At 39.7% G+C, this 15,597-nt stretch overlaps 1 protein-coding gene across 1 annotated transcript; it reads left to right on the top strand.

The window, feature by feature from the left end:
* Positions 1-2,760: 2,760 nt before the first annotated feature.
* Positions 2,761-11,077, top strand: LOC145459086 (N(G),N(G)-dimethylarginine dimethylaminohydrolase 1-like). Its single transcript, XM_080337682.1, has 6 exons — positions 2,761-2,958; positions 4,538-4,676; positions 5,165-5,270; positions 7,974-8,170; positions 9,033-9,179; positions 10,353-11,077. The coding sequence occupies exons 1-6, from the start codon at positions 2,774-2,776 to the stop codon at positions 10,455-10,457; spliced, it is 879 nt and encodes a 292-aa protein (XP_080193808.1). The 5' UTR covers positions 2,761-2,773; the 3' UTR covers positions 10,458-11,077.
* Positions 11,078-15,597: the final 4,520 nt, after the last annotated feature.

Here is a 15,597-nt window from a genome sequence, read left to right as displayed (position 1 = left end):
ATAATAAACTTGCCTATCTACTGTGATAGCTATAGTCATCGGTCCATTTTAAAGCGTATCTGGTACACCCCAGTGCACCCCACCCGACAGGTACACCCTTTTCTAGTTATGGTACACCCTGGGGTGTACGATACACCCGGTTGAAGAGCCCTGCTCTAGTGTTCCATAGAACGAATTATACTGCTGTAGAATTTTCAACATTAGTCATTCACAAAGAATAGTGAACAATTATATATATTTTAAGATTAACATGAGAACAGATTAGGTTGCACGTACTTTCCTACTGTGACAGAACGTTTTTTGAGTTGAACGAAAGTTTTAGAGCGTATCAGGTTTCGGATACTATCTTCTTTACCTTCATTCAGTGTGCATGCCTCCTCTTTACATCGCCTAGGCCAAGGTGGGTGTCAGATTCCATAGACTACTCCTTGTCGCTTCGACATCTTCCTGTCTTTTCATTGTATCGCATTTTTGTGGTGTATTGAACTGATAAAATTGCTAATAAACCAATGATGATGATGATGATATCGCAATTGAAGAGAAGTTATTTTCTGCAGCCTATCAGTATCAGCGAAGTACCACGCTCGGCAGAAAAGGGTTTTGCAATAAGAGCTTTTCTTCCGATGAGTTAAGGACATTATTATTGCTACATTACCAATATAAGATATAATTTGCACAAATGTTACTAGGTAAATAAACGATTAATTCGGCATTATTTATGCCGTTCTTTCAAAGGCAGAAAATGCATTAAGTCGATCCAGTGTCGGGGTTTCGAAAGCTATTTATCCCTTTGATAGGGAACGCAAATTCACAAAGGTTGAGAACTACTGGTATAGCTAGATTCTATTACAACGTGTAAAGGGACATACACACTGAATGAAAAGTGACATAAGATAACATGACAAGCGATGAAAATGAATTCTCGTATGTCGGTAGCCGAAGTCGATGTCATAGTCCGTTCATCACGAGTGCTGAAGGCTGACCTATGTGTTGCTTGAAGTGGCCGCCTAAGAAGTGGTGCTACTTTTAGCGGGGCCAAAATAAAGTAACGCTATATAAGAAGATGGGTAAATATTCTACTAGCGGCAAATTAAATTTAGTAGTTATGCTAGATCAGGGGCAATGTATGGCTCTCGTGCGATACAGGCCAATAAGTTGTACAATGTACGTACGTACATGTACGTAAGTCACTTACAACCGTACCTAGCGAAATATTGTACTTAGATATTACAGTGTTCGCGGCAGTTAGCATCTTATAGGAGCTGTGAGACGCGTTGATCGGAGCTGCAATTCTCGCACTTTATCTGGTGACAGGAAATTTCGAAACACGTTTTCTGTTGGTATGACAATAAAGCAATCGATGAGATTGATATACGAAAGAAGAGCGATGCCGCGAACCACATTCATTGCCCTTACAGCTTGATATGCTCTGGTACGGGCTCATTAGACTTGTAGGGCATGAATAGGCAAAAATCAGGGTAATCTGGTCGTTCCTGCTTCAGCGTCTTACGTAGTTTAATATTTCGACTTCTAATTGCGCAATTATGCATTTATTCAGGTGTATAAAGCTTAATCAGGTACAACTGTGTATTTTTTAGTTTATTTTTTAGTTGTTGAACGCTCTTTCCTTCATGCTGGTGACGTCGTATTTTGTGATAGGATTGTTGATATACAATGTTCTTTCCAATTCTCTACTAGTTGCTGACGATTACCCCTGACGAGTGTCAGCCGAAAATATTCGTGTTCATTTCAATATGAATATCCTATTCAATGGTATATTGAAGTTCTGTACCTCCAAGAAGTTCAGTTCATATCAAATCACAGTGCATTCCCATCACCATGAGAACGGTTAACGTTCACACACCAAGCTTGGCTCGCTGTGCAGTGCGCAGTCACCATTCGTCACCAAGACGGGGGCCACAGGCGGCCGGCGATCTGCTTTGTGATTTTGCAAGAACGCGAAGTAAAGCCTTTTGAAAGGCTGAAATTGATTTCAGTTTCAAATTATTATTGTTGTTGTTGTTTCAAAATACGCTATTCGTCTGTGCCCAACAACCTATTCCGCACTAGCCGAAACGACTTCGGCGTTGTACTAACACGTGGCTACCATATTCGTCACAATACCTACTTTGAGTGTGACTGTACGGTGTATGTAATACGATGGCGGCTTGGCACTGTAATTCCATGCGCGAGAGGGATACATTCTTGTTAACTAGGGTTACCATACGTCCTTCTTTTCGGCTTTTTAAAAATGTCCTCCGATAACGCCTAAATGTCCTTCTTTTTGGCAACTCGTCCTTCTTTAAAGATTCTAGAGCTGAGATATGGTGGGTAGATTCGAGTGAAAATGAGCACAAATTACGCTAAATATGAAATTTGTGGTTCCAACGAAAGTGACGACCTTTTTTAGTCAACCAACGTAAAGTGTGAAAAAAAAAAACTGAATTTTTGGAGTTGAGCCGGAAAGGTTAGCTCGCTGCAAAATGCCGCGGACAACAAGGCATTTTCAGGAAAACCATGATTTAGATTAGAATTAGAATCGAAGCATAGGAACATTTCACAAATTAGATAAGAATTAGAATTAGAGCATAAGAATTAGATTACTTGCATTTCTCTCTAATTTAGTGTCTTGTTGGTATAGGAATGAATTATTGTGTCAGTTGTTCTATCATGTATATTTTTGTTTTTGTGCTATATTGTGACTTTTCACAAATATGCAACGCTGCTGTAAGTATAAATTTTACTACGCACTCGACAATATGATTCAAGTTTAATGTATTTTAGTTGTGGATTAATTTGGAGGCATAACATGCATAATAAATTCAAATACACGACCGCTATTGCGCGAGGAATCGCCAAGTCGTTGCCTGCAGAAGCTCAACGAATGGATCACACTGCGGAGTTCGTTTCATATGAAAAGGCTAAATCGCAACTACAATCATACGTGGACATTTTGCAGTAAGACATTGCATAAACACTGTAAATAAATTAACCTCGATTTACATAGATGCGTGACTTTTTGCACGTTTTAATACCTAGAGTCGTCACTGAAGAGTCGCAAATGGAATATGTCGTTCCATTGGTTACATGATACGTCATCATTTATCAGTGAAAAGTCACAACTGAATTCCCGACTACCCATATGCCTGAAAGCAATAGAACAGGGGTGACCAACCTGCGGCCGTAGAGGGAAATTTGTGCGGCCGTGGACACGTAATTAAACTAGTATGTGTTGGCGGACGTCAACATGCAATTTGAATTTAACGAATTGACTCTCGATTTCTTGAAAGAATTTAATTAATCTTGAAATTTTCTTCGCGCTGCGTGCGATTCCACGTGACATCATTGTTTGATTTTAATATAGTAGCTCCTGTTGCTGGGAGCCCCATAATATAGATGGGAACAGCAGAGGAAATGATGCGCCTCGTATGGAAACACCATCTCGGAAGCGTGTGCTATTCACTATACCGACAATCCCGATTGGAGGTCAAGAAATAACAGCATGTAACGAAGTAACTTGTAACTTGCCCTGAATTTTCGAAAACAACCCCTGCGTCAACTCCATACTGGTGAATCTGAGTATACATCGGCTGAGAAAGGGCAGATGTTTGATAGTAAAAACTACTAATAATACTGACGAAATTCAATAGGGAATCTGAACTTTTTTTCGCGCCTCGCGCGACTATAAACAATCCCATAACGTTACCAGAGACCATACGAAATTTTGGTGCGTTGTAAGCCTATTTCATTAAATAGATTAGTCCGGAGTTCACCGGAAAGGGACATAGACACTTTAACATGGGTATTGGGCGTCCAGCTCGTTCATTACGACTATGCCCTGGAAAGCGGCCGTAGAGGCTACATGAGTAGTCGAAATGCGGTCGTGAATGGTAAAAGGGTTGGCCACCCCTGCAATAGAACGTTCCTTCATTTAATATTATTTAAGGTCCTTCAATCATTGGCGGTTAAAAAACGAACTGCAGGCTATTATTTCGTAGTCTATCACTGAGTTTCATATTTATTAGAAATGTTGACGTTTCGAATAACGCGGTTAGGCCATGCAGTGAAAGCTTACGGTGAAGTAAATTCGGTCCGGCGGTAAAAAAAGTTTGGGCACCTCTAACCTAAACAATATGAATATGCCATATGATTTTATTACTCAACTGTAGCTATGCGGCTCTTGGTTAGAATATTTGGGGATAATGCTAATAGTCGAATCAGCTACTCAACGTTTTGAGCGTGTGACACAATGAAAATCGAGCGTTTGAGCATGGCAATAGGGCATTAGTATAAAATAGGGTCGTGTGGCATTACCAATATAGCAATACCAACTTTACCAATGTAAAGATAAGCTATCAATGGTCATGAATTTTCCCCAAAGGTCTGGGTCACGGTCATTCCTGCTCCGGTGCCATGGAAGTTTCATGAAACGTTCCAACTACATTCGCCTGATTCAATCTCTGAATTCACGAAACAAACTTCTCCGAATGAAACGTTTCGTCGAGCAATTCAATGTCCGATCTCTTTTTGCTTTTAGAGAGAAACTCGGACTGAAAGTCATTCAATTGCCTGCCGACGACGCGTTACCAGACTGTGCGTTTGTGGAAGACGTGGCAGTTGTAATTGATGATACAGCTCTCATAACGAAACCTGGTCATGTTAATAGGATCGGGGAAGTATGCTAACGTGACAAAAGTGATAATCCCGGCATTAACAGAGATAATTATCATGAAATACATGGCAACTGATATCTTGCTGATCAGATAGCCCATGGCCAATAGGCCATAAATGATTATGGAAGAAATCACCCGTCGATACAGCATTAATATTGATAAGGGACAGGCTATAGTCTAGATGTCCCTGATATTGACATTAACATCTCCCGAATACACTATAGTTGATCAACAAAACGATTTTCCGTGTGCCGAGTCTCGACAATTTGTTATATGACACCGTCGGGCGGAATTCGATTAAACTATTCCATTGATGAATGTTTGCTTTTCTGCTTTCCGAACTCATAAAATCATAATAAAAGGACATTTAAAATACAGCTATAGAATTAGTATTGATAGATCTTATCGTTGATTCAATGATAAAATTGATGTTTTATAACCGTGAAACCGCAAACCAATGTATTTATATTCAACGATTTCACTTGTTTCAGATGAAAGAGATGGAATCTTGTCTGAAATCATTGCGAATGAATGTCGTGAATATGGCCGAAATCGATCCATTTGCAACAGTCGATGGTGGCGATGTTTTGTTCACAGGTTACATTTACGTTATTTATCGCGACTGCCAGATGTTATCACCGAGTCTACTCTGACATAACTATGTAACAAATTAGAAGTAGAGATGGTGTGAACGTGACGTTCACGTTCGCGTTCTGTGTGTGAACCTTGAGAATTTGGAGGTTCACGTTCACAAACGAACCTTGGTAGGTTCTATACTGTGAACGTTTTTCATCTATTACATTTTTCACGTTATTGTAGCATCTTTGGCTGGAATTGATTGCATTTCAGCTGCGGGCTACTCTATTCATGGCGCTGGCAGCATAACAAATCAACATATACGAGCATACACCTTGACAATCTCAATAATTTTACCTGCTTTGTTACAAAAGTTTGCTCGAAATATCCATCTTTCTGTTTGTGAATATTTGGTGACTCTTTGCTGTGAGCTTGACTCGCAATCACACAACATCAAGAGAGAAATACGCTACATGTAGGTAGTCAGCGAATGATGCTTGTTCAAACAATCAATGAAATTGATATCATTAATTGATGCATAAAATCTAGCAAGCGTACAGGGTCTCGATTTCATATGTTTCTTGTATCATAAAAACTTGTCTCTGTCTGTGCAACACCACTCTACCAGTCTAGTACAAAATTCGATCAGTTTTATTGGTGTCAATGTTTGGAACAAGCTGCCACCTAATCTCCGCAATTTAGACTCTTGTGCATTTAAAAAACAATGTTTTCATTCCCTTATCTCTAACTACGGCTAAATTGTATTTGCATTGTATTTCGAATTGGTCCATGATACTGTGTCTTATTTTTCTTTTCGTTCGTTAGTTAATTTTTTTGTTTTTGTTTTGTTTTTGTTTATTAGTTATCAACTGTGAAAATTGCTCCTGTCCTGGGTGGCTCGGCTCTGAAGACTTTGTCATATCGAGCCTCCCGTCTACCTTGCATGTCGCATTTCACTGTTACATTTTTGTAGTGTAATGTTGATGTGTAATGTATACGAATAAAGATACTCTCTCTCTTTTATATTCCCTTGCAAGTCCTCGTCGAAATTGTGGGCAAAGCGACGGACGATATTGAGTTTATTTGAATATTATTATATCATTTGATTACTCCAGTTCATACATTTGGCGACGTTTAAAAAGTCAGTATGTACTTCGGCATTGTGTCATTATTTGTCCCGAGTCGCCACTGGGTATCGTGTACATTAATACACATCACTTCACTGAAATGTAGGGCTGATATTAGCAATATGACGTCATGAGGTTCACGTTCGTGTTCACACAGAACCTTTCCAAAATGTTCGCGTTCACACGAACCTGAACCTTTCAGAGGTTCACACCATCCCTAATTCGAAGGCAATTAGTGTCGCGGGATAGTGATTTTCGAGACACACCATCCCAAATCGAACTAAAAAATGTAAGGCTTCAAAGTACTCTATTAGTAGTCGGACTTGGACAACTAGATACTTCTAGTTGCCTAATTATAGATTAATTAGGGCTAAATACCGGTAATCAAGTTCTAATCTAATTTGTGAATTGTTTCTGTGCTCTAATTTTAATTATAACCCAATTTCTAGTTTTCCTGAAAATGCTACAGGACAGCTGTATAGCCTGCAGTGCGAAACGCGCCAAGCTTGCTGTACAGTCATATTTGCCATTATTAGTATTATGAAAATGCACTGCGATTTCATAGGAACTGAAGTTGATTCAAAGTCCAACTTTTCGCGAATTCAGTCATACTAATTCTAAACTAATGAGGAAGAATTTTGTAGCTATATTTCTAATCTAATTTGGTTAAACAACAGAGTCACGGCGCCAACGGATAGTGCTTTAGCATCTCGGCTTTGACCAACTTGTAGATGTGTATTGTGTGGGGCTCCTCGTCGCTGACCTCACTGCAACTGCAGTACATTGAAAAGACTAGACGTAAAGCGTGCCGAGTTTACAAGTCGACAGTAAGGACTACGTCACTACGGGACGCATGGGATGAGAGATGTCGAAGAACGACTGCGATAATGATTGAGAGACGTCCACGATATTACGGAAGCAAAGACCCCATGAACATCTCGCCATATCATCCGTGCAAGCGGTGTCTTATAAAAGCCTAGAAGTGGGCCGTGCTACAAGTCGGCAGCTGCGGAATAAAATTGAAGAAATTGGCCTGGTGTAAATGACCATATAGTAGTCGACAGACACCGTGAATACCTCAAACAAACAAACAAACAAACCCATGAACATTATGAAATTCGTGTCGTGGTGCACAAGGCCTAAGAATAAGGCGATAACCACCACTGTGTTGTGACGACAAATCCATATACAGTACAATAATTTGGCTGAGAATTATTTAGTTGTACAATTCTTACTCCAGCAAGCAGTCTAAAAACTATATATACATTAGACGAGGTAGGCTTTTATTGGCTAATCACCGGTGACAACTTTCAAAGATGCATCTCAACGGCGAAAACAAAATGACATGTCAGTGCTACAGATAGGGGCATACCCAGGGTCAAGATATCGGAATAGGTTTTTAGGTGGAGCAGAAAATCGTATTGGATTCATGGCGTTGATGTAGAGACTGGAGAGCACAAATGACGTAACGTCCAAATTTGGCGGAGGGGCCCAACGCACAAACGCACCAATTTGGAATTTTGACCTCAGCGCGCTATCGACGAATTAGAAAAAAACATTACAATACATTTATGAACGTCTCTATCTCTCTATTCAGGCGAGGAAATATTTGTTGGTGTCGGTAACCGCTCGAACATGGCTGGATACAAAGTGATCTGCGACACCTTTCCTTCATATGCGGTCCACGCCGTTGAAGTGGAAGATGCACTTCATTTAAAAACTGCCTGCTCATTGGCGAAACCGGGAGTCATCATGATATCGGATGAGACTCCAGAAATACAAAAAATGATAAAAGTAAGATGAACATTACCCAGGGATATCTAGAATAGATATCCCTGATATGTCCTTGCCTTAAACTTCAAGCGTTGTCGTCCATAGCATACATCGTCATCACCCGCCATGAAGTTTTGAAAACAATATGGACGGGGAACGAAGTTACTCTTCAAGTGTTGTCTTTCACCATACGCCCATTTTCTATGAGTTCCCACAATTTCCATTGGTTTTTGAGGGCGCTTATACAGATGTCGTTGCGTATACGGTACCCTCGATTATTTCATCACGAATCATGACATCTATGACGTTGCATGTGTCACTAGCACAGCTAAATTTGCATGACATCGCCTCTTTGTGTATTCGATGGACAAAATTGTCAAAGCTCTCACCTTGTACCTGGTTAAGTCGATGAAACTGATAGTTTGCTAAGGTATAGTTGCGAATTTGTCTCATGCCTTTCTTGCATATTTATTGCAATAAAGTCCGTGAATTGTAGATCGGCCCGTTCATTTGCAGAGACCGTGGATTCATGATCTTTTTGAAAGTTTCGAGATGAGAATTTGCCAAGAAAAAGCTTGCGCATGCGCATGTTGATTTCAACCCATTTAACCTTGTGACCCGAATTCCGAAATGAAAATTTGCCGCAACCCACCTCTAAATTTGGTAACCTGATTAAAAGGTCAAGCTCATACGCCCAGGCTTACTTATACGGCCTATTTCGGTAGTTGACGATAGTGACATAGCCTCGGCATACTTAGTAATCTGGTTACTAAGAATAATATATAGACGAACACGTTCGAGATCCACATAGTAAATAGGCAAAATAAATTGGAAAAAAGATAGCATGGCTTTTGCACGCACACAAAGATCTTCTTTTATTAAGAGTTTGCAAGCTGTTGCCACGAGCAACTATCGCTATATACATGTTCAAGGCAACGCAATCGGATCCAACTGTCTCTTCATCGATTCTGAGAAGCTTGGGCCTGTTACAGTTCATCCATCCTCGAAAGCCTTCCCATCGATCAAAAGTGTAAGCTATCTGATTTTGCATCAGCTAAATCATGACCTATGCAATGTGAGCGTTACATTTATTGTCATCTCAATTTCATTTCAGTCTGTGAACCTTTTCTACGTTCTACTCTGATTTTCCAAACATAATGCTACAGGAGAACTGTATAGTAGGGCTCTTCAAAAATGACTTTTCCCCCTCAAATCGTACTGGCTACTAGATAAAATTGTTTGGTTATCTAATTTAAGCCTACACACCAAATTTGGTTCAATTCCAACCAGTAGCCGCATTGCTACAGGAGAAGAAAGTTTCTATTTATTATATAAAAATAAATAACCTCATGAAAGTGTTGGATTGTCGACTTTTTAGCGGATGACTTCCGTTGGGTTGCGAGATCTGACGGTACCTAACTTGATCAACTTTGTTTTCGACATAGAGGTGGTAATGCCGCCTAAGCGTAAGCTACCCTGAGTAGAACAACCTTCGTCAGGAGTACCCCAAAATTTGGTGAACATCGTTTCTATAAACAACCTAACATGGGGTGAACAGAAAATTTTCAAATTTTTTGTTATTTATTTTTTTTATAATAAATAGAAACTTTCTTCTCCTGTAGCAATGCGGCTATTGGTTGGAATTGAACCAAATTTGGTGTGTAGGCTTAAATTAGGTAACCTAACAATTTTATCAAGTAGCCAGTGCGATTTGAAAAAAAAAGTCATTTTTAAAGAGCCCTACTGTATAGTGCGAAACGAGCCAAGCTTGGTGTACCGCGCGTTTCAATATGGTATTGAGATTCGTAACGACTAACGAGCATCCCTCGTATACATAACATGTTATCCGCGGTCATGGACTTAACTGTCATAACTTCGTTGACATCAGGGATATGAACAAGCCATTTGGGGTACAGAACTTCAGAATAACGCGAAACAATATAACTTCATATTGTTAATTTATTCGCTAAAAGCTTTTCGACTGACTCTCATCAGTAGCGAATGTCAGTGATAGGGTGAATAAAGTTCGAAATGTAGGAACGATTTTGTCTGTATGTTTCGCGTTATTCATCAGGGATATGTAGAATATCATATATATATATGGTTGACATAGGCTAAAATATTGCATCCAGCCCGTCTCTGAGTGTGCAAAGCACATTCTTGGTATCATACTATCGTAGTAAGTTGGAATTATTTCTTTCAGTCCTACGATGCTATCGGCGGAGTTACCTTGATAGAATGCGACATCAGCGAATTGAGCAAAGTCGACGGGGCATTGAGCTGTTGCTTCGTATTGCTTTCCATATGATACACAGTAAAAGCATGTTGGTTTGACGCTCGTTTCTATCCAATATCGCTACCCAGTTTTATATTAGCACCGTGACCACCTGCAATTTTGGCTGCTTCATGCTATTATACTTCAACAATAAAATTCCGTTTCTGAATCGAAAAGCTTTATTAAAGTGCCGTTCAAAATGTCCTTGGACAGATCACAAATAGGCGAGTGAACAAATCAGATCGGATCACACAAAACAGATCATCCAACTAAATACGAAACCAACTTCTAGATATCCATGAGCATAACACCACAGGTTCGGAAATACAGTGCCTTCAGACCACTGAGCTATATAAACAGATCGACTTCAGACCGACTTGAGGTGTTGTTCTTTAAGTCACTGTTCACCAGCGTTGATAGTGGATTTTGTAAAGTAGTTCTTATCACCCTTACGACTATTACGAGTGAAATTGTGAGGAGCGAATGAACTAACACCTCTGATCAAATGCTCAAGTATGCGACTCCTCGACCAAATCTACCTTTTAAAACTACTTACACAAGTACATTTCATATTCAATTCTCACTTCAAGTAGTTTAAAAATATCTTCGATAATACTACTTCGAATAGAAGAAATTTACGATGTTACTTCTACATCTTCTCGAGTAGCAATGCAAACTACTTTGGCTACTTACTCGGGGGTGTCAAACTGAAGTTGCGTCGTGGGCCGGATTTAAACCTTCAGATCGCTAGCGTGCCGGATCAGTCAAATTATTTCAAAATGTTCTAGCCTACCTCTGTGAATAACTACATTTCACCCATTCTTTTTATTAACCTATGACCTCAGTGTGCACTTTTTGCCTTTGCCTTGTCAATGTCGGCGATTTGGTTCCTGATGGTGATTGGAGTGAGACCATAACACCGCTGTCGGATATCTATAATATGGCCTGTGAACATCTGTATCTTGACGGATTATACAATGAAAGTAATATTTACTAAAAGTCTAAACATTTGTTAGAAATGTGGTTGATAATACAAGCACTTTCCCAGTCTACACACTTCGCAGGCCGGATGCGGTCCGCATGTTTGACACCCCTGACCAGTGACGTGCGGTGAGGTTCATGGCTGTGGTGAGGCACGATGAACCCCCACCCCCCAAACGTGAATAACAGCAGCACCGGGTATAGAGAGCATTTTCTTTGCACATTGATAGCCGTTGCAATTCCACATTCTACAATACAGGTAGGACCGGTCGCTATTGTGCTAAAGGGGCAAGTTTAGGCGGATAATAATTGCTATCTTTTCAAGTACAGTATAAATTGTTCGAAGCTCATGAAAGTATAGCATCCTCATTTACAAATATTTTTTTCAGTGAAAAACACTAGATTTGCCGAATTTCGAAAGAAAATACACAGGACACTAGGTCAAGTCAAAATACACTAGATCTAGATCTAGTATAACAACACTAAAAGTGGCATCACTGACCACAAACAACGACAACGCAGGCTATGTAAGTGTAGCTATCAAATACAACAATTAAGGGTTATAGGCAGGGCTGTGGAGTCGGTAAATTCTACCACCGACTCCGGCTCCAACTCCACACATTTTCAATATACCGACTCCGACTCCTGAGTCTAGAAACGTACCGACTCCGACTTCTGGGTCTTTAAACGTACCGACTCCGACTCCAACTCCCGACTCCGACTCCAGCATTATTACCAATTTACTTCGAAAATTATATGCCACATTGTCGGTTGAATGACTATCAACCAGTAAACATATGCAAACATATGATTAACGGTGGCATGCTAAATTGTTTCATTGTGGCACAGCTCGAATTATCCACTATGCAATTAACGTGAAAGAAAGATTTGCTAAATATCCTTCCTTTTTCAATTTTTTATAACATGGACTCTCTAATATCCAGAAATGTATGAATCATTCAAATATGGCAGATATCCAATCCTGTACAATAAAAATGTAGATGAAAATCCAAGTGTAGAGAGAGAGAGAGAGAGTCTTTATTTTTCATCAAACCAAAATACATAACACTCGGCAGTGGTGGTGGTACAGAAAATATGCATGCACAGTATTCGGTATTAGATAGGAATGATCGATAAGACCGTGAGGGTCATCTAGTCTGATCACACCAGCATCAAACAGGTACACTTGACTCTAAACAGTCTGGCTGTAAAAAAAAGTTACAGTAGTTAAAAAAAAAATAAAAGAAAAATTAAACGATGGTAGCTCTTGTGTATGAGTCAGCAACTAATAAAGAGATTGAACTTACTAATTTTGTCATTTCACACTATACTGATTACAAGCACACACACTCTTACTACTAATAGACATATTGGTCATAAATGGAATTTAGTTAAGTAGTCAAAGACCATAGCCTATGTCTAGTCTACACGTAGCCTACTTATGCACCGAGAGAGTTGAACCTTGACAATGATCAAAATCGCCTGATCGGCTTGCACCATTGTCTTACGAGAGGTAAACAAAGTTCAAGTTCTCTCGTTTTTGGGTGATATTTGAACCGCCACAGTCGGTGGTTCAAACCAAGGTCAACGCGAAAAATTGTTAAAATGTCGCATATGCTCGCGGTGGAAATGGTCAGGCCGACAAGTAATTGATGTATAAAACGATTTAATGCGTTCTGGTGAAGAATATGATATAGGTATGTGTAATTCGAAAGCGGTGTAATGCCGAATGTGATTCAAATATGTCGGCATAATATATGCATTGACTACCGGTAGGGTACAACAGAACCGATGATTTATATATCCCTAATCCTTTCAGTTAGCAGGTTTAGGATATATATTCAATATAGCCCGATATGACAGGATCGAACAACTTTCGTCCAATGGAAAAATATATATTGGCGTCTCTTGTTGATAGCTTTGGCATAGTATTAAGGAGCGGAGAAAGAGTAAATGCACGGAAAGACGGCATTATACCAAGCTCTATTTGGAGGCAGCAGACCGACATCTTCAGAGGAGCCTTTGACAAGACTTATGGAATAATGCAGTCTGAAATTGAACAGAACGACAACCCATTCGACGATGATGACATTTTGGACAAGTCGTGCAATTCTAGTGTATCGGTTGAGATTGAAAGTACTGATAAATTATAGATTACTAACCTATGGGGTTAGTAATCTATTGATAAATTCTCCCCGATCCAGACATCGAAATATATGTTTGCGCAAGTCGTCGCGACATCTTCGACTATGGATAAATCGAGGTGTGGTAGGTTTTTCTAGTTGGCACAAAGCCGTACCAACTAACTATAACTAGCTGAAGTCTTGCTGTCCAGCAAAGCATAAACTTTTGCGATTTTGTTTTTAATATAGCAGCCCACAGCCTGTGTGTCGTAATCATGCTAGCCATTGTCTTTAACCTTCGTAACAATCAGAAATTAGTTGAGAGTAGGGCTGGGCAGAATGATTCGAGTACTCGAATCTGAATCGAGTATTAATTTTAATGATTCGAGTCGAGTAGTAAATGACGATTTTTTCGAGTACTGAAATTATACGCTCCTCACCACTGAAAGTTGATTTATCAACCAGGAGTTTATCAACGATCAACGAGTTTATGCTAATTTCACTGTTAAAGCCTTGAAACCTTGATTGGCCGTATCGTAGCATACGAAACATGAAGTACAAAGCTACGAACGTTACTGGAAATAGCACATTTCCGAAGTCATGATCATCCCACGATATTGTCACCAAGTGCAATGAAATCGGTATGGTCGAAAAAAATAACAAAGTATTCCTAATATGATGGATAGCAGGCATTATATTCTTTGTGGTCGCTTTAAAGGTACATATTTGAACTTTGACAAATAATATTCTGCTATGGCGTCATAATGAGTGATACTCGATTACTCGACTCGACTCTAAGCATTTTACGTGATTCAGAATCGAATCACTCAGGTACTCGATTTTGCCCAGCCCTAGTTGAGAGTTGCGATGCAGGGTTAAAATTGAGCAGATGAACTTTCGGAGCGAGATCATTTGAACATTTCATGCGCGACAATGGTGCAAAGCGATCAACAATGATCTTGATCATTGATCACGGTAACGCAGGTCACGATCAACTCTGGGCTGACAATGGTGCATAAGGCCCTTAATCAAGTATTCAAGGATTGGGACTTGGAGTCTTTCTTAATCATTTGTTCGACCCAAACAGCTAAGCTACACTACGAATATTTTTAATTTTGTCAAGTGGGAAGCATCGTTTGGTCATATTTACATCATTTTTACAATTTTACAAAACCAGCCGATGCATTTGCTCTGTCACAGTATCATGGTATAATTCCAAAAATTGCATCCATTTTGACTGCATCGCGGAAACGCATATTGCGATTTTCTTCCCCTGTACAGCTGAGTTGTAATTTGCATTTCTTGTCGCATTATTTTTCTATACTATCTTCTTTACTTTTATTTAGTGTGCATGCCTCCTCTTTACATCGCCTAGGCCAAGGTGGGTGTCAGATTCCATAGACTACTCCTTGTCGCTTCGACATCTTCCTGTCTTTTCATTGTAGGCTATCGCATTTTTTGTGGTGTATTGAACTGATAAAATTGCTAATAAACCAATGATGATGATGATGTAATGTCTAATTTTATCTATATCATGGGTGGGCAACTTTTTCGGCCAAAGGGACACATGAGATTTACGACCCATTGCGCGGGCAACTGGAATGTTGATAACCTTTTTTTAGTCGTCCGATAGGAGCGAACCGAATTAGGTAACATACAAACAAGACTTATATTAATAGGGCATACGCTCTAAAATTGATAACAATATGCAACTGTGCAGCGCGCGACCAGGCCCTGGTCGCGCGAAGCGCGAAATTTTTTTGCAAGATAATGACTGAATTATATCAATAAATATGTTGTTAGCATACATGGGGGGTCGCATCTGTATACCACTGGACTCATTTGCCAACGACAGGATTATTCGATGTTTAGATATAGCAAAATCGACGGTATCAGTGAACTGCCTCTATCATTTTGTGCAAATGTTTAGTCGACGATCTTGCTGCGAGTGCACAAGCGAAACCGCATGTTGGACGACACGTTATCACCTAATTGCGAATATAGTTAGATTCAATTCTGTGAATAATGTGTATTTATAATTTTCAGAAGGGGGCTCAAATACTGAATGC

Source organism: Botryllus schlosseri, chromosome 16, assembly GCF_051294905.1.
Source record: "Botryllus schlosseri isolate E-star chromosome 16, Bs_hap1, whole genome shotgun sequence".
In the NCBI taxonomy this organism is placed as follows: Eukaryota; Metazoa; Chordata; class Ascidiacea; order Stolidobranchia; family Styelidae; genus Botryllus; species Botryllus schlosseri.
Note: the sequence above shows the minus strand (reverse complement) of the source record. Positions and strands in the feature narration are given on the sequence as shown.

Excerpts from the sequence above, each read along its gene's own strand:
- LOC145459086 (XM_080337682.1), top strand. The coding sequence starts at position 2,774 with ATGTATTTTAGTTGTGGATTAATTTGGAGGCATAACATGCATAATAAA. Across the intron at positions 2,959-4,537 it reads TCATACGTGGACATTTTGCA|AGAGAAACTCGGACTGAAAG; the intron begins GTAAGACATTGC and ends TTTTGCTTTTAG. Across the intron at positions 4,677-5,164 it reads ATGTTAATAGGATCGGGGAA|ATGAAAGAGATGGAATCTTG; the intron begins GTATGCTAACGT and ends CACTTGTTTCAG.